Source organism: Phragmites australis, chromosome 6 (assembly GCF_958298935.1).
Source record: "Phragmites australis chromosome 6, lpPhrAust1.1, whole genome shotgun sequence".
Lineage (NCBI taxonomy): Eukaryota > Viridiplantae > Streptophyta > Magnoliopsida > Poales > Poaceae > Phragmites > Phragmites australis.
The window spans coordinates 22387518-22405248 of record NC_084926.1 but is presented as its reverse complement, the minus strand read 5'-3'; the positions used below and the strand labels follow the sequence as shown (position 1 = coordinate 22405248).

Here is a 17731-nt window from a genome sequence, read left to right as displayed (position 1 = left end):
ATCCTACTCAGGAACTCAGCAATCCGAGCCCAAATTACACCCTCAACCAGCTGAAACCCAACCAAACCGCGATTCGCCCACCCAAACGAACCACAAAACCCACCCAACGACCAAAAAAATGGGGAAAACGGGAGCTGCCTCCTCCACCCTCCACAGGCGAAATTACCCGCGCGGCTCCCCACACCACGACCCACATTTCAGCATGCCAGAGAGCGGAACACGAGAGAAGACGAAGCCAATATCCTCCAGAAGCTTACCTCACCTGCGAGGCAGATCGGGCGCGCCCTCCACCGCGACGCGGTCCCCCCGCGCGCCGAGATCTTCGAAGAAACCGATGGAGCGAAACAGGCTCGGGCCGGCGCGCCTCCCGAGCTCCCCGGCCGGAGCAGGCGGCGGCCGCGCTCCTCCCAGTCGCCGCTCGCGGTCCTCCGGTCCCCTCCCTCCGCCCGCCGGAACCGCGCGGAGAAGGAAAGCGAGAGGGAAACGAAAACAACACCAAAGCGGTGGGGCGGAGGTTGGGTCGCCGCGACTCTGTGTGAGGGAGACACCACCCACAGACTAGTCTAGAGAGAGAAAAAGACAGAGCCAGAGGGACAGAAGAGTGGGGTACAGGGTACTAGTAGCAGCCAGTCCGCTTGTACGAGTGCGCCCCCACCCCACTGCCAGGTGGGCCCGCCTCTTATTCCCCTCCGGGCGTGTGCTACTCATCCCCGAGGCACGTGTTTTTCTCGCACCCCCGAGGCGGGGCCAACCGGCAGGCAGGAGCGGAAACCGCGTGCTGGCGGGGCTGGCTGACGTGAGGGGCGCCACCTGTCGCCTCGCGCGGCTTTCATCCGCCACCGAACCTGGGCGGTTTCAAGGCCATCCGCTTCTGCGCCCGCCTCGCCGGGGCACAGGTCGTGATGGCGAGCCTGGCCGATCGGACGGCGCGACGAGGCCGATTCGGTGGGGTGTGCGAATCTCGGGGCCTTTTAAGTCCGGGGTTGGGTGGGGTGGGACCCCAGCCCGGTACTATGCTGTGTGACAGGGTGACTGCGACTGGGCAGTGCGGAGACGAATCTCCCGCCTATAGTAAATAATATATAAGATAAGACAGACAGGAGGGGTGCAAGAATACCTCGGCATCGATTTAAGGGCATCGGGGCCCACCATCGACAGTTAACAACCATAAAGCGACGGGACCCAACAATGTCTTTTCAAATGCAAGGTAGCCTTCCCGCCTCTCTCGGAGCGAGTGAGAGGTCGACGGTTAACGTTTAAATCAGTAAAAAGTATATTTTACTTCTCGGTTCAGTTTGAACACTCAACTCTACTGTTACGTTACTTTACAGTTTTTAGATATTCTCTCCAATATAAAATATAAGTTTTCGATTTACGGCATAGAAAATTAAGGGAGTGATTGAGTGGGTGACATGATCATACTTACTCGTCAACCATTAATTTTTACGTAGTCAGAGCAGATGTGAATCGTGAAAAAGTAGATGCCAGTAAGAACTCAATTATTAATGTAATTAAGTAAGGGTGAAATAAAAGAATAAGATGAAAAATCTTTTAAAAAATGTAGAACAATTTATATTTGGTACAGGATGATGATGGTCAAAATTACTTATATTTAGGATCTGATGTATTAAGATAGGTTACTAGAACCTCCCCATTATCCACGGACGCTGACATCAACAAAGTTTCACTACATTTGTAGTCAGCCTATCAAAGGAATAATTTAACATGTTGGTAGCCAAACTAGTGACGAAATACGAAATATCCAAGCTACTTGTGCTCGAAAAAAAGTTAAAAACAAGTGGCGAAACTAGCTTAGTAAAGAAATCTCTCTCCCCCTCCCCCCACCGGTAGCATGAAGATTGTTCTTTGCTAGGATAGCTGCCAACCTGAAACAAGCATGATGGTGTCAGCACTCCAAGTATCAAAACTCCAAGAGGGATTAGCATCACCGCTTTTGATAATTCGAATATAGAGTAAACTAGTTTAAGATTAGGATAAATTACATCAGGCTAATGGTTGACATGTGTAAATTGGATCTTTCCTTTAAACATAAAAATGACAAAAGTTGTAATGAATATTAAGCTCTTTTTTAAGAGTTAGACTTGTCCGATGTATGTAGGTCTTCTTAATACATGTGAAACTCTATGGTTATAGTGGTATCATAGTAGTTTGTTCCAGTTTCCAAGTAATCGGTATCGAAGCCACCAATAGCAGCTTACTCATAGACAGTAACATAGAAAGGTTGTCGGCTTTGACTTCCATCGGTTAGTATTGGTGCAGGTGGTCCAAGACCGTCAAGAGCAAGAGGAGTCCAAGGTTAATGCTAGTCTTTACATTACTCAACCAAAGTCTACGATAAGCGTAGTCACTTAAAATGCTCTCTATGGCAATAAGAGGCGCTAATGAGAGATTCTGTTGAGTAACGGTATGGATGCCAACCAAGATAGAAAAACTAATTAACTTAAATAATGGAAATAGAAACAATTGTGATTACTAGCATCCTTGTCTAAAGTCCTTTCTACAAGATGAGTACTTATGGAGGTCTGTCGCAAGCACTGAGATAATTAAACAAAGGAAGAATATGGAAGCCTTACGAAAGTCTTACCTCAAGTCAAGCAAGGTAGTCTTTATGCAATCAAGGATGACCAGGTCGAGCAATCTAAGCTGTGGAGACACTGAAAGCAGCTTGAGAAATGTGAAGATGCTATTTCTAATGGAGGAATAGATGCACTCATGATCCAAGAGGGTTGTTGCGCTCACAAATACTCAAAAGAAAAAGATTTGTTGTGGGATATTTCTACTTGACACCTAAGAGAAAATCAATTAGGCTTGATGAAAAGGATAATCATCTATGGTCTAATACCTTAGCATAATGGGTTTTTATTGACAATGAAAAGACAACCAAACATAACTATCTTTGATTCAATTGGAGTATTTGTCAGCTAATCAAGATTCAAGAGGCGTCAGCTAAAAAGATGGACAACATCACCTTTGAACAAGAAGGATGAAGAGAACTACTCTTCATTAAGAAAAAATGGTATGCTTACATACAGTTACAAGCAAAGGAAAAGAGAAGGGTGTAAAGAGAGGACAAGCCTTTCATTAGTGATAGAAGTTATTCAAGAGGATGTCAACAAGGAAGAGAACATCAACACAAGCTGATAGAGAACATAGAAGAGAGAGAGAGGTCAATGCTTTACTTGTGGCAAGAGAGATCATCTCGATCTAGAGAGTCCAGGAAAACACTTGTGAGGAAATATGGCTACCGTGAGTGAGGACGTCTTGGGAGGATACATATAAAAAAAGAGTGGAATGGTCAAGAGGTAACCATGGAAAACAACGGAGAGTACATGGTACATAAATTTATATATACCGAGTATCTACCAACTACATATGGATCTTAGAAGAATGTCATGAATAATAATAGGATGTGAAAGATGACTTCAACACAAAATTGAGAGTTGTGAAATTCTAATGTGCATGTACATAGATATAAAGTGGTGAATACTAAGAAGTTATAGTCGATGAGACTAAGGAAACCAATGTTAGGTGCTAGAGTACTCACCTCTAGAAGTTAAGTTATAGTTCGAGAATGAAAATATTATATATGGAGCACTTGTAAACCATGAAAACTTGACTTTACATACCATGGAAAAAAGTTGTACAAGAAATGGAGAAATCACACAACAGAAAAGAGAAGTGAGAAGGACCGCCAGATATCAACAAATTTGCTAGGAAGCTTTTGTAAAAGAATGAGCTAGCTAAAGGATAACAATATGACACATCATTAAGAAAGAATAAAGGCGGAGCAACAAGCATATAAGATCCAAGGTTAGTATCGACATATATAACATGGGTTGTTGCAAAAACACTAGAAGAAAGTATTCGTTAAGGGGGAGTGTTAAGAGGTGATAACCAATGCACACTTGGTAGTTCAACCTAGAAGTATTCAAATGATAGTATATTATCTAATACGTATATACTATCGTGTGAAAATGTTAAGTGGAAGACTCTATGACGAGTTATTTTCCCCCACTCATATAAGTTGCTTATTAATGACATTTCTCTTATATTTGCTATTATCTTATTTCAAGTTTTGTGTGATGATAGAACACATGTCATTTACATCCAAAAATTGCTCTACATACACCTTTGCTAGTTGCTACGATATGAAGATATTTGCCATCATGATTTTTATAAGTTTAGTCAAAAGAAAATCCACCTATGTGCCCATACTTGCCAACATCACCCAAGTCGTCCATGAAAATTATTGTTAGCTTTCAACACAGCTGAGATGAGTCCATTCCCTCACCCACACAATTAACTCGATGCCCATTGTTCCTCTTATCACCGTGGTTCAACTACGTCATCAACGCAAAGCAAGACAATGCCCCAAATATAAAGCAACAAAACCAGAAAAAGGCAAGATAATATCCATCGAACCTTCTATTCCCTTGTTCACATCTTGCATAGCCGGCCACCAGGAGGAGAAACACGATGGCGAAAGAGGGGAAATTGGCAATATTATCAAAAAACTATTATTTGGTAATGTGTTTTCCAATTTTAATAATATTTTGGCAACACATAGTCTTTTGAGTCATATCATAGAATAAAAAAGAAGTTTAGTGGTTCAAGCATAATGATTCAAACAGATTTTCTAAGAATCTATATATGCTGATTGCACTGACCTTTGATGTGCTTGGAGATTTGTGCATCGCTCCTCTTTCCATCTTAGGTTAAGCCAACAACGATGCACCCAAACGCTTACCCCTCTTACAAAAGTTGATTAATGTCTCATGCAATGATTTGGCTTAGCTGGCTTGTCACCGTAGTCATTGCCCTTATGCCAAAATTTTTACACATCCCCATTATGGATCCAACCTTTTTTCTTTGTGTTTGGTACCATGAGAGGTTTACAGTGAAGAGGTGGTGATGGTGCATAGGGGAGTTGTAACAACGCTTGCACTCAAGGAGGACAACAATGGCTGCACTACACAACAACAAGGATGCACATGGGTGGTGAAGAAGCCACGCACAAAGTGTTTCACATGCGAAAGGGGTGGTATGAGAAGGACACACACAGGTGAAACAAGCAGCTTGCGAGAGTATTTTTTGTGGGAGGTGGTGACGCGCTTAAATTCCACCCGGGGGTTGCTAGAGGTGAGATCATCCATATAGAAAAAGGTAGAAGTGATCTTGAATCTTGGATCTTCATCTGAAGCTTGAAAATATTGATTTATATTTCATGAGATTATTGAAGGATGTAATAGGATGGAAGGTTAAAAATTACATTGTTTGTTTTGAACGGAAGTCACACGTGATGACCAATGTTATTGATAACATCATGCATTGAGTTAAGCCCTGTCAAATGGAAACAACACCAACACCTATGATATGTGTAAAACATGCATAGTTGAATGAGCATTGTATGATTGATTCTACAGTGATTCAATTGGTATCGAGTAGTGTAGACAAAAAGTGGGTAAAGAGAAAGCAAAAACTGGTAGTTGAAAAGGCAGCAATATGACCATTTAATATAAAATATTGTTTGGCTAATGTGTTTTCTTTGTTGTGATAACACATTTACAATCTGTAACCTTTGCATGGTATTTTGGTACATAACACAAACATGAAGGTAGGGGAACAAAGATTAAAACATAAATGCTATAGTTATAGCAAATATATGGTTTTCATATTATACTAACCTCTAATGTGATGGGACATTTGAAACCGGCCATGATGCACATGAGCAACCACTGTAGCAAAAATGGTCCTATTAGATCATGATTGTGATTTTGGTGATTAATGAAAATATAGCTAATGAGACTAACATGTTTGTCAAGAATATATGTTAGTAGGTCTTATGGATGCAATATATGAAGAAGTCATCGCAGCCGGGACAAAGTTTGGTCAAATTGAAGAAGTCTCAGGAAGATTTGCCTCACCGGATGGTCCGGTGCACTTGGTGTTGAACTCACCGGAGCATATTTGATAAATGGGATAGAGGCATGAAGACCTCATCGGAAAGCTCGGTAATCAGAGAAGATACACAATGGAGCATTTTGTCCAGAGAAGGTTGCAACCATTGAAGTTGAAGATCAAAACACCGGATGGTCTGGTGATCAATGTGTTGCACACACCAGACAATGAACAATTCAAATGGACATAAGGAGTTCAACACACCGGAAGATCCGGAGTATCTGTTTTACACACCGGAGGCTTAACACCGGACTAATTTACATAAGGTGCCAAGTGTTGAAGAACGAAGTTTAAGGCACTGTATGGTCTGGTGATGGATGCTGTGTACACCAGAGTATTATTTTCAGAGAGGGTTGCATTGGTTCAGTTGGCTGAAGTCAACTCACCAGATAGTCCGGTGATGAAGTGATGTGCATTGGATGCTTTCACCGGAGCAATTTACAAAAAGAATAAGGAAATGTTTGGATGGCTCAGGATAACTCACTGGATAGTCCAGCGATGGAGATGAAGTATACACAAGAGTGTCTGGTGTTCACAGAGGCTTGAGTGGGGTTTCAACGGCTAATTTGTGAGAGTGTATTCACCGGATGATCCGGTGTTAGTACTATTGTTCTCATCGGATCATTCGGTGTAAACAACTTTTCTGAGGTGTTGGGCTAATGGCTAATGCGCGGGTTTGAGGCTGTAAATACTCCCCAATCAGTCATTTGAGGTAGCTGGAGTCCAGAAAAGTTCATGTACATCCGAGAAGACATCAAGCCACCAAAATTCTTAAAGTGATTATTCAAGGTGATTAAGCACACCATTAGAGAGTGATTAGTGCTTATAGGCCTAGAGAGTGTGTTGCTAGGTGATTGATGTCTAGAGATTGGATCAAGGAGTGATCCAAACTTGTATCTTTTAGTATGTCGGTATCTTGGAGTCTTGGTGACTCACTGACAAGCTTGTTGACCCCCCGACTTGGTGTGAAGCGGCGACGAGAAGGGTGTACGGAGACGCGAAGACCTTTGCCTTAGTGGCTCAAACTTTGAAATGATCACGATGGCAAGGGACCAGAAGAGAGACTTGTGGTGAGATCTTGTCTTGGTGGCTTGGTGGTTCATCCGAGTTGAGACCTTGTCGTTATGATTTGGTGGCTCAATAGCCGTGACCAGGTACTGACCGAGAGCATATCCTTGGTGAAGCTTTAACGTGAACTAGGGGTTGCATTCATGCTATCGATACTACGGAAAAAAATCCTTATGTTGAGTTTACTCTCTCTGTCTTATTTATGTTTTCGTATTTACATTTTTGCAATTTACCTTCTTAGATAGGTTGCAAGCAAGTACTTTGATCAATAGAGTAAACACAATAAATAAACCTATAGCACATCTAGATAGAATTTGATATAAGTTTATCTTGTGTTATTTTTGGAGTCAAAATAGTTCTAAATGTCCTAATTCACTTCTCCTTTTATGACGTCGCCGATCCCTTCACCCCCTACACCCAACCTCTGGAAAGCCGCGAAGATGAAGTTGGCCCTCGGCGCTTCCAATTGTTCTTGTGCCAAATGCTTTGCCCTTCATCAAGAATCAAATATATTTTCTTTGTTATGACTGCATCAATGGCGGCCACAACAATTAGAAGGTAAGGGAGGGCGACAATACTTGCAAAGCATAAGAAGGACATACATGGGAGGATGACGAAAAAGAGACGGAGCGTGCAAAGGAGGATGCTCGAGGATGGAGAATATCGGCGTGCAAGAGGGTTTTTCAAATAAGTTTTCTGAAAAAGTTAATGAGAAAAGTTTTGAGGAAAAGTTTGCTTAGAAATTTTTTTAGGGAAAGTTTTTAATTTTTTTTCCAAAAATGAAAAGTGGGTGGGGCTGTTCGGATGACACGAGCAAAGTAGCACGCGCGCGTGTTGATCAGAATTTCTGGTCGAAGTGGGATGATTCATATAGGAGAAGTAGGAGAGATCTTGAGCATTAGATCTTCATCTGACGTTTAGTTATGCGACTGGTTTTTTAATAAATCACTAGCAAATAGCATATATTACTTAGATAAGGATCACAATGACAATTATCTTTTGGAAGTCGAGTGTAATAACCAATTTTATGAATAATTTCTAATACAATATAGAACTATCCTTTCAAGCCTAAGTACACCAAATCAAAATAACCCTTATAACAGAGAACAAGTGCTCAACTCAGCGGTAGTGTTGTCGGTGGGCAGCCTATCCACTGAGGCTCAATCCCTGGATCGGTCCGACTGTCTCACCAGGACTCATCTCAAAAAAAAAAAAAAAATCGTTACCTCTCACTTGTGGAGCCACAATAAAAATATGAGTGTCCGTCGCCTACGAAGCTTTAAATGTTTCTGTTGATCTTACTAGAGGCATGATTATTCTCACTAGAAACACGATTATCTAAACTGTGTGTAGCTTGTACATCTGTGTATGCGCATGAGTGTGAGTGTGTGAGTGCCTGTGAGGGAAGGATGTGTGTACATATATTTAAATACTACAACTTTACTCATCTGAGAGTCTAAAGAAATAACCCTTACAACTAAAAACACACGTTATGTTGATCATTTCATGGACAATGATTGAAACAATAGTGTGGACGCTCATCGTAGACGGTCGAACGAACGGTGTCGAAATGTACAAGCGTCTACTTGACAGCCAAGCCAAAAAATGAAAATAGAAAAAGGAAAACCTAAGCAGTCGGCGAGGAGGGGAAGAAAGGAGAGAGGAGGGGAAAGGCGGCGGCGGGGGGTGGGAGATGTCGATCCTGTGGGAGAAGAGCGCGGGGTGGCGGTGGCTGGTGCGGCGGACGCGGGACTCGAAGCCCTTCTTCTTCACCTTCGCGGCGCTGTGCGGCGTCGTCCCCGGCGTGATCGGCTACGGCGTGATGCAGCTCACCAGCTCCCGCAACGATCAGCTCGAGGCCCACCTCCGCTCTACCGCCCGACCAGAGACCACGGTGCGTGCCTGCGCTTCTCTCTCAGAGATGGCGCCTTTAATGGATGGATGGATGGATGGATCGATGTTATTATTGTTAACTTGTTTATTATCCTGTGCGAAGTTTTTTCTCATGTGAGTTGGGATTGGAGAGCCCGGTGACCTATTTGAGTATTGGTAGATGTCGTTTGCATGTTCAATTAGTTTCGCACTTCACATTTAAAATTATGAAAGAGACGATAAAATGTTTGAGGGATAGGTAAAACTGAACTAGGGTTTTGGCCTTGTGTCTCTGAAAACTTTTTGAGGAATACAAAGAGTAGCTTATTAGAGAACTATGTTCTGGTTGGTCATCATTTTACCCTTTTTTTCCGTGTAAATTAAGTTTAATGCCCCTATTGCAGAATGGACTAGATCTATAGGGTACATTGGGGTACCTAGACCATATTGATTATATCGGGCTGGCTAGTTTGGTATTCCAGACCAGGATCGTTGGCTGTGAGAGGTGCATAAATAGCCAATTGTCACTAGAAATTGTTGTAATGGTTGAAACTAATCCATTTACAGTTCAGACCAATAACAGCTGTACTTGCCAGCTGAAACATGAGTGATGATGATTCGCGGAAAACTAGCTGGCTTAGGTGCCTCCTTTTGTTTTCATAATTGATGAAGCATATTAGTGATGTTCAGTGAATACGTGTTAAAAGCAGCATAAACCTGCCTTAAACTTCTCCAGATCCGCTATAAATGTGAGATTCTGTTGTGGTATCACAAATTTACACCTATTATCGCCAGTATAGTGACAAGAGCCAAATGTGAACAGAAAGCTTGTATTGTTATAGGTCCAATTATATTATTATCTTTTCTAGAGTGGATGGGTACCTGCACTGCTATGCACTTTAGCATTTTTGGCTAGAGGCGGTTTTATTCTCAGGTGGAAGTCAAGGGGTGCTCTCTAGTTGAAGTGTTTAATCCTGATGACCAGCTAATGTATGCATCAAGTATTATTGAATACTTGTAGGTATACTGTTATGGAGAATATCTTTGGCATGAGGAGAATCAAATTAGAGATATAATTTGTTAGTTTTAAGTTAATTGATTTGTGAGGGGCTGAAATTACTGTCGGTACTGTAGCAGCGCGTTACTGTAGCGCCGAATTATAGATAAGATTAGATTAGTTAGAGGTAAGTCTTGGAGATAAGATTGTTACGGAGATAAGATTTGTTAGTTTAGATTGTTAGGGTCGCTTTTATATAAAGGAGGGCGCATCACCCATTGTAAACAAGCAAGAAGAAACCCTAAACGCAGTCAGAGCCTCCAGAGAGAGCGACTAGCCGGTTTCTCCTACTATCCCATCTATCCCTAGCCAATCCATACCATTTGGTATCAGGGACTTTTGATCCTACGCCTACTCACCCACCACAACTTCTATCGCTGCCAACAACAAGATTTAGTCGCCAGCCACAAATTTCCCATTTGCAACTTCTCCATAGCCATGGTGCCTTGCCTCCACGAGCTGCACTATACCGAATTTCGGACGCAACACTACGTCAATTGGTCCTTAAGCGAGGAACAAACGGTGGAGGACACGATGGACCTTAACCTCGATGAGGTGGAAGACGGCGCCCACGACATCTCGTTCCTACATCCTTGCTAGATCCGTCTGCCCCGTCGCCCCTGCTAGATCCGCCTCTAGCACTACCGATGTCCCCGTCGGATACCCCGGCCTTGACCTTCCTAGGGCCGTGTCGCCCCGGTCGTGTCCCGCGCTGGTCCGCTCCGTGCCCACTGGATCTGACCTCCGGCCTGTCAACCGACGGGCCGCAGCTCCTCCGACGCATGCCACCTATGCCCCGGCCACTCGTCCGCCCCGGTAGCTCCTCAGCTCTTTGCCGCCCGACGTTGTCTGCCCTGCGCCGCCACTCCTTCAACCGGCGCCGCCCACCCCGAACTCTAGCGGATCCACTCGGTCCGCCCGTGTCGCCGCCTAGATCTGGCCTTCTGCTCGCCGCCGCCGATCACCCAGGTCTCCTCCGAAAGCTTCGCCTTGTTGTCACACTCTTCGATTTCTTCGACTCTTTCAAGCACTGCGGGAGAAGGAGGCCGCACACCAGGCGCTCCTCGAGCCTGTTGACCACGTGCAGGCCCCCGCACAGGCCGCGGGAACCAACGGGTTCGCGCGCCTACTGGACCATGTCCAAGAGGCGCTCATCCTCGCTCCTCTGCGACGCCATCGCTGTCAAATCCCAACCTGCGCTGGTGCTCTCCCGCTCCAATCGACGCGCGGTCGTGCTGTTGGCTGACTCCCTCATCCACTGCTTGAGCTCGTCGCTTAGCGTCGCGCCGATTGCGTCCGTTGCGTTGTGTCGTCGAGCCTGGCCGCCGCTCGACAGCTGCATCTGCACGACCGTGGCGTTTGCCCGACGCGAGGCTCCTCCGCAGATGTTCTCAATGCTATAAGGGCTGCTGTGGAGGAGGGTATTGAACCAGTTGGTGGAGTTGCCCTTCTATATGCCACTAAGTAGCTTGACCAGATTAGCTCGGAAAATGGGGATGAAAAGATCAGAGTTCAAATGATCCAGAATGCCTTGAAGGCTCCCTTGATGTCCATAGCTGCAAATGCTGGTGTTGATGGGGCCATCATCAGTGGGAAGCTAATTGAACAACATGATCTTAGTTTGGGCTATGACGCAACAAGAGGAGAGTTTGTGGACATGATTAAGGCTGGCATCATCGATCTTGTGAAAGTGGTCCGTACTGCACTTCAAGACGCAGCAAGTGCTTCTTTCCTGATGACAAATGAAGCCATCACCACCATCATCTTGGCCGTGACACTCCAATGCTTGCTTTCCAACCTCGCGTCCATTCGGAGTCAACATGGTCTTCTGCCCTAGCCTCCACCTAGCAGCTCGAGGATGAGCTGCAAGTTGAGGGTGATGGAGTGTTATGGAGAATATCTTCGGTAGGAGGAGAATCAAATTAGAGTTATAATTTGTTAGTTTAAGTTAGTTGGTTTGTTAGGGGCTGGAATTACTGCCGTTACTGTAGCAGCGCTGAATTACAGATAAAATTAGATTGGTTACAGATAAGTCTTAGAGATAAGATTGTTAGGGAGATAAGATTTGTTAGTTTAGATTGTTAGGGTCGCTTCTATATAAAGGAGGGCGTATCACCCATTGTAAGCAAGCAAGAAGAAACCCTAAATGAAGACAGAGCCTCCAGAGAGAGGGCAACTAGCCGGTTTCTCCTGCAATCCCATCTATCCCTAGCCAATCCATATCATGTACATTTGGCCAACATTCACATTGTGTACTATTGTAAGAGAAACTGAATTAGGGTTCTCTTTGGCTAAGTTTATGCTTGTGAAATAAGCTGTCCTTTTGGGCTTGCAGCTCATAAAGCATAAGGCTGGCTTGTATAGTAAGCAAAGAGTTGTTTTACTGTACTTTTGACTTACAAATGATCTAGCCTAAGATGGCACTTGAAATTCATCTCTTGATGCACACAATTTAATTAAAAAAAATGTAAAAACAACATCAAGCGGCTGGCTGTTGTGGTGTTCTATCCCCACGGTCCACCAAAAACTAAAATCAGGCAGATGGTTGCTGTTTTTCCATTGCCATGGTTTACTACAATAGTGCCACTGATCACTGCCAACCCAAAAGTGTGAGCTCTCACTTCCACAGCCTCCAATTTTGATCAGTCCAACAATCAAATCTTAGTCAAAAGAACAAACAAGTTACCAGAGAATTTAGGGGAAAAACTCAGAAATTTCATTAATATGTGAAAAAAATGCTACATCTTTCTCTCAAAGTTCAAATCCAATTGACGCATTAGCAATATAGACACACAAATCAATCCATTTTAGGGATCCTGACCAACACGAACAAATGGCAGCAGACAAATAATGAAATAATGGACAAGCTAGAAGTCACAACTATTGCCAGCGGGGTTGATGGTTGGCTGGCCAGACACAGGATGTGCAGCTGCCAGTTGGAGTGTGGGAAAGAAGGTAGAGTATCATGTGCTGGCCGCTTTGAAGATTTCCTTAGTTTTGCATTTTAGAACTGGAGAACTTAAAAAGAGCATTAGATCTCATTGCATAATCCGTTAATTCACCATGTAGTACTGATAGTTACTATTCTTGTTGCCTGCTAGTAGTTTGCCTGTTTATGAATCGATTACTTTTTACCATTGGAAAAATTGTTATTGAAAAGCTCCAGCTTACACTCATTACTCATTGTCAAATGACTACAAGGCAGATGGCATGCATAATTAGTAGACTGACAAGTATTCTGTTGCCTTCTGCATCTGCACTCAACACTAATCATCAATTTATTCTATTACACGCTTATTTGGTAATGGCCATAGAAGTCACTAGCAGAGAAGGGCTTAACAGTTGTCTGCTTGGGAGGTGTTTGTGGTGTTACTATTTCCAAAAACAATTCAATTTTACTATGCTTAATTGTTTACTCTTCCTTCCCTATTCTTTTCTTTCCAGGTGCCATTGTTTATGCAAGTTTTTTGTTGTTTTTTCGACCTTGCAAATATTACGTTTGTGATTCCATTGTCACTGACACTGAACTCATGACAAACAGATGATGGGGCAAGTGAACAGGGAGAGATTGGCGGAGTTTCTTGGTGAACTGCAAAGGAAAGAAGACACAAATGATAGATATGTTGCTGCTCTGAAAGGGGAGACACTGACTAGGAAACGTTATGAACGTATTCAGCCTGTGCCTGTCAGCGGGCAAGCTACCCAGGAGAGTGCCAAGGCCAGTACCGAGGAGAAGGTCAAGTGATACACAACCAATGTTCCTAGCAAGATACGCTCTGCTCAAATCACTGAACATAAACTTTAGCTTCATGAAAGTCAAAGCTTGTAAGCATCATCACCATCCAGTCTGTGTTTCATTACGGAACTTTAGTCGTTAACTTGTGTAATTTTCTTTATCTGCGTGCCCTGCTATCGAAACTTTTGTCTGAATGAAACTGCAGTCTCTGTTGGGTCGAAATTCTGTTTATGTGGTCATATCATTGTCGCCGCAGTTAGAAAAGTACTGCATATTGTTCTTTCCTGATGTCGCCTGTGAAACAGAAAATAAAACTTCGGTCGCTGGATCGTTGAATACTGAATTATTCATGGGGATGAAGTAACCTCATCTTGTCCACGGGTACCATCGCTTATTTTTGACTGAAGAGAGTAGAATATCAGCTACGCGTACTTTTGTCATATGTGTGGGTTCCGTAGGGTTTCAAAGAAGAGAAAATCTACAATTCGCCATTAAATAACTACTGATTCTACAATCTACCATCGAATAAATTCTGTTTATTTCTATACCATCGGCTTCCGATACTGCCCTCCGCTATACTGTTCATAAACAGTACCCCCGAGAATAAAAAAGTCACAAAAAATATATCGATTTTTGTGCACGCTCTATAATTCATAATCAACCCATTTTAACTGTATTCACCTAAAAATACTGTGTAAAATTCAAACTAAAATTTCTCAAAATGAGCTACTTTTGTAATACTGTGCATTACAAAGAACTAATTTTTTCACCGCGGGAGATAATTTTAGAAATTATTACATCACATTAGAGGAATATTAGTAAATTTTCTCAGATTTTTTGTAAATTTTTATGAGGCTTAAAAATTGCAAGAAGTTACAAAAGTAGTACATTTTGAAGAATTTTAGTTTGAATTTTATACAGTATTTTTAGGTGAATACAGTTAAAACGGGTTGATTATGAATTATAGAGCGTGCACAAAAATCGACATATTTTTTTTGACTTTTTTTATTCACGAATACTGTTCACACTGTTCATGAACAGTGCAGCGGAGGGTAGTATCGGAAGCCGATGGCATATAAGGAACTAAAACATTTATTAGATGGTATAGAAGTAAACTGAATTTAATCGATGACGAATTGTAGAATCAGTAGTTATTCGATGACAAATCGTAGATTTTCTCTTCAAAGAAAGCCATCTGCGCTTACCTTTCCCTTCCTGTTTCACTATAACTGTTGAAATTTTCCAGTGGTGGGGGAAACACGTACTAGTGCCTACTGAGCACGAGCATTCAGTGAGGATTTTCTGGTCTGGGCATGGTCAGCCCTTTGGCCTGCCTGCACATGATAAATGCCTCAACTGAAGCACGCAGCACGCACAAGAAAAGGTGTCATGGATAGTTGTATCAGGAGCTTGGGTTACGGCGTTTTGGTCGAGACCTTGCGTTCTGCGAAGATTGGAGCCTTGTTGAATGGGTCAGCCCTGCGTTCAGGCGTGCCTCGCGGGAAATACCTCAGGCGAGGCAAGGCAAGGCGAGCCTCATGAGGCCACTAGGGACGTGCATTACGGGATCAAAGTTGACTAAAGTTTTGTGCTCCGCTTTCCTTCTATTGTGGTACTACAACATAAGAGCAGAGGCTTTTCTTTAATTCCTCAGGGCGTTGCAATTTTTAAGAGACGATCCGGAGTTGATCGCAGCACCATGGGCGGTCTTGATTTGCTCCTGCTGAGAGCTTGATGCATGCCAAGGGCAGCGCAGTGATTGCTGCTAGTCCAGTTTGTTTAACGCTTGTAGGTAGGTAGAGGCTGCATGATTGCTCCATGAGAGGAGCAGGGAGTGGACATGGATATGGATGGCTGAGTGACGAATATGGGGCCAATCATTGTCTTTGGAAGGTCAAGACAATTGTGCCCAGGGGATCTAGGAATGAAGCTGGCCCGGGGCTAGGCCAGTGTACATTGAGCTGATATGGAGATACTTAAGTTGGTTTGGGCTGGATATTGCACGGAGATATGAAGGGATTTATAGACTGGACCTGTGCCGCAGCATCTCAGCACGGGCTCTGAATCTGCCTTTGAACGTGCCCTATATAATGTGCTACCGTCGTTTATTCATCGGATAAGAACAGATCTTGCCCCATGAACATACGACACCTTATGAGGTCCATTGGTTAGAAAATAAAAAATATGGTGACGTGGGGTCTTCTTGATCTCATCCTCTAAACGGACGAGACATTTCTCACAACGACGCCTGTTGGGCCCACCTAAAAGGCGTCTTCCATTGTTCGGGTGAGACATTTTGGGTATAAAAACCGGCAGCGCCAGCCCTGCTGAAGTCAACAGTCATTTCTTTAACCCAGCTGAGATAGAGGGAGGAGAGGAGAGGGAGGAGGGGAGGAGAGGGGAGGGGAGGGGAGGGGAGGGAGGTGAAATTGGAGGCGATGCTTGTCGGAGGAAGGAGGTATGCTTTTTTATCTTTTTTTTTTATAAATTCGGTGGGATAGTCACTTGACGATGAATAATTGATATTTACCATATCTGAGTATCCCTAATTTTTTTCGTAATTCTCATAGCATATCTTTATCTTTGTGAAGGGGATCCCTGAAAGAAAGAAAACTATCCGTACATGCCCAAGGCGGCTTGTAACCGGAAAGGTTTATGTTGCGCATTTGCCCAATCTTCCGAAGGTAATATGATAAGTCGATTAGTGGAGTTTCGACGTTGATGATCCAAAGGCTTCGATTAGAACAAATCAAGAATCCTCGCAACCACTACACCACTACTCCATAGTTATCAACCGTGCTAAGACGCGATTAACCTCGCCAAGAAGGATTTTCCTGCAAGCGAATTGAGAACACAATCAAGAACAGGTCGATGCAATCTGAATATTGCTAATTACCAATAAAGCACTCGAGTTTGGGGTTCAACAAACCGATAAACGGCGAAACTGTATTAAATAGAATAATCTAAGCTAAACCCAAGCCTAAAATACGATGACTACTGTATATGTATAGGGGGGAGTGTGAGGAGGTCAACCTAGGGTTGTGCAACCGTGGAGAGAGGCGTGCACAACCTGGACTCCGACACGATTACAAAACTCGGCATGGTTCAAAATGGTGACGCATCACCTAATTCCTTTGACTGTGACTAAACTATAAGGAATATTTGGTCAAGCTCATATCCATTGGAAAGGGCTCGTCGTAAGCTTTCTAGAATATCCAAGATTGCATAAACGGACTTCGTATGAGAGAGTTATGCCCGTTTTACTGATGTGCTATCCTGAAACTCGACTTCGACCACGACCACAACTACGACCATGACTAGAGCTCAGCCTTGAGTCCGAGTAGACTTGGCCTTCGAGGAGTGACGTCCGAGTAAGGTTATGGTGCTTCTCCCATGTTTCTATGCAATAAAACATCACAAGAATTTAGTAGTAATCCAATCAAGAAAATATGAACAACAAAAAACGAGTTCACCTGGTGGCCTAATTATCGTGCACATGCTATTGTAATTGGACATTGTATGATTTGAGGATTATTGGTGGTATTAATCGTATCCGAAGGAGCCATGGGCTCATCATCCCCCCTCTTAAATTGGAGTCGTCCTCGACTCAAGCTCATCTTGTTCTCCCGAATATAGCTTTAAATATGAAATGTTAAACATGGGACTAACCCTAAAATCTGTAGGTAGGTTCAAATTGTATGAATTGTCATTGATTTTCTCAATTATCTTAAATGATCCATTAGCTCTAGACATCAATTTTGATTTTCTTAGTTCTGCAAACCTATCCTTCCTCAAATGCAACCAAACTAAATCACCTGGTTCAAATTTTATTTCCTTCCTACCTTTACTTCGAGCAATCTTATACTTTTCAGTTATGTTCTCTATATTCTTTTTAGTTATGTCATGCAACTTAAGAATAAACTCAGCACATTTCTTAGCATCTAAATTAAGTTTTTCAAAAGTAGGCAAATATAGTAAATCAATAGGAGCACAGGGATTAAATCCATACACTACCTGGA

The 17731-nt window shown here is 43.1% G+C and overlaps 2 protein-coding genes across 6 annotated transcripts in view; one reads left to right on the top strand and one right to left on the bottom strand.

Moving 5' to 3' along the window:
* The window catches only part of LOC133922127 (protein ROS1A-like), a 31030-nt gene extending 30478 nt beyond the window's left edge, over nucleotides 1-552 (bottom strand). For 3 of the 5 annotated variants that reach the window (XM_062367318.1, XM_062367315.1, XM_062367319.1), the window contains exon 1: nucleotides 258-552. The gene's annotated coding sequence lies outside the window, so the exon portion shown is untranslated. The remainder of the gene's footprint in view (nucleotides 1-257) is intronic. The other 2 variants (XM_062367317.1, XM_062367320.1) reach the window with 1 other exon arrangement.
* An 8133-nt stretch (nucleotides 553-8685) lies between these two features.
* LOC133922126 (uncharacterized) lies at nucleotides 8686-13997 on the top strand. Its single transcript, XM_062367314.1, has 2 exons — nucleotides 8686-8941; nucleotides 13518-13997. The coding sequence occupies exons 1-2, from the start codon at nucleotides 8741-8743 to the stop codon at nucleotides 13719-13721; spliced, it is 405 nt and encodes a 134-aa protein (XP_062223298.1). The 5' UTR covers nucleotides 8686-8740; the 3' UTR covers nucleotides 13722-13997.
* The last annotated feature ends 3734 nt before the right edge of the window (nucleotides 13998-17731 follow it).

Coding starts and splice junctions, on each gene's coding strand:
- LOC133922126 (XM_062367314.1), top strand. CDS start 8,741: ATGTCGATCCTGTGGGAGAAGAGCGCGGGGTGGCGGTGGCTGGTGCGG. Junction 8,942..13,517: donor CCGCCCGACCAGAGACCACG/GTGCGTGCCTGC, acceptor CATGACAAACAG/ATGATGGGGCAAGTGAACAG.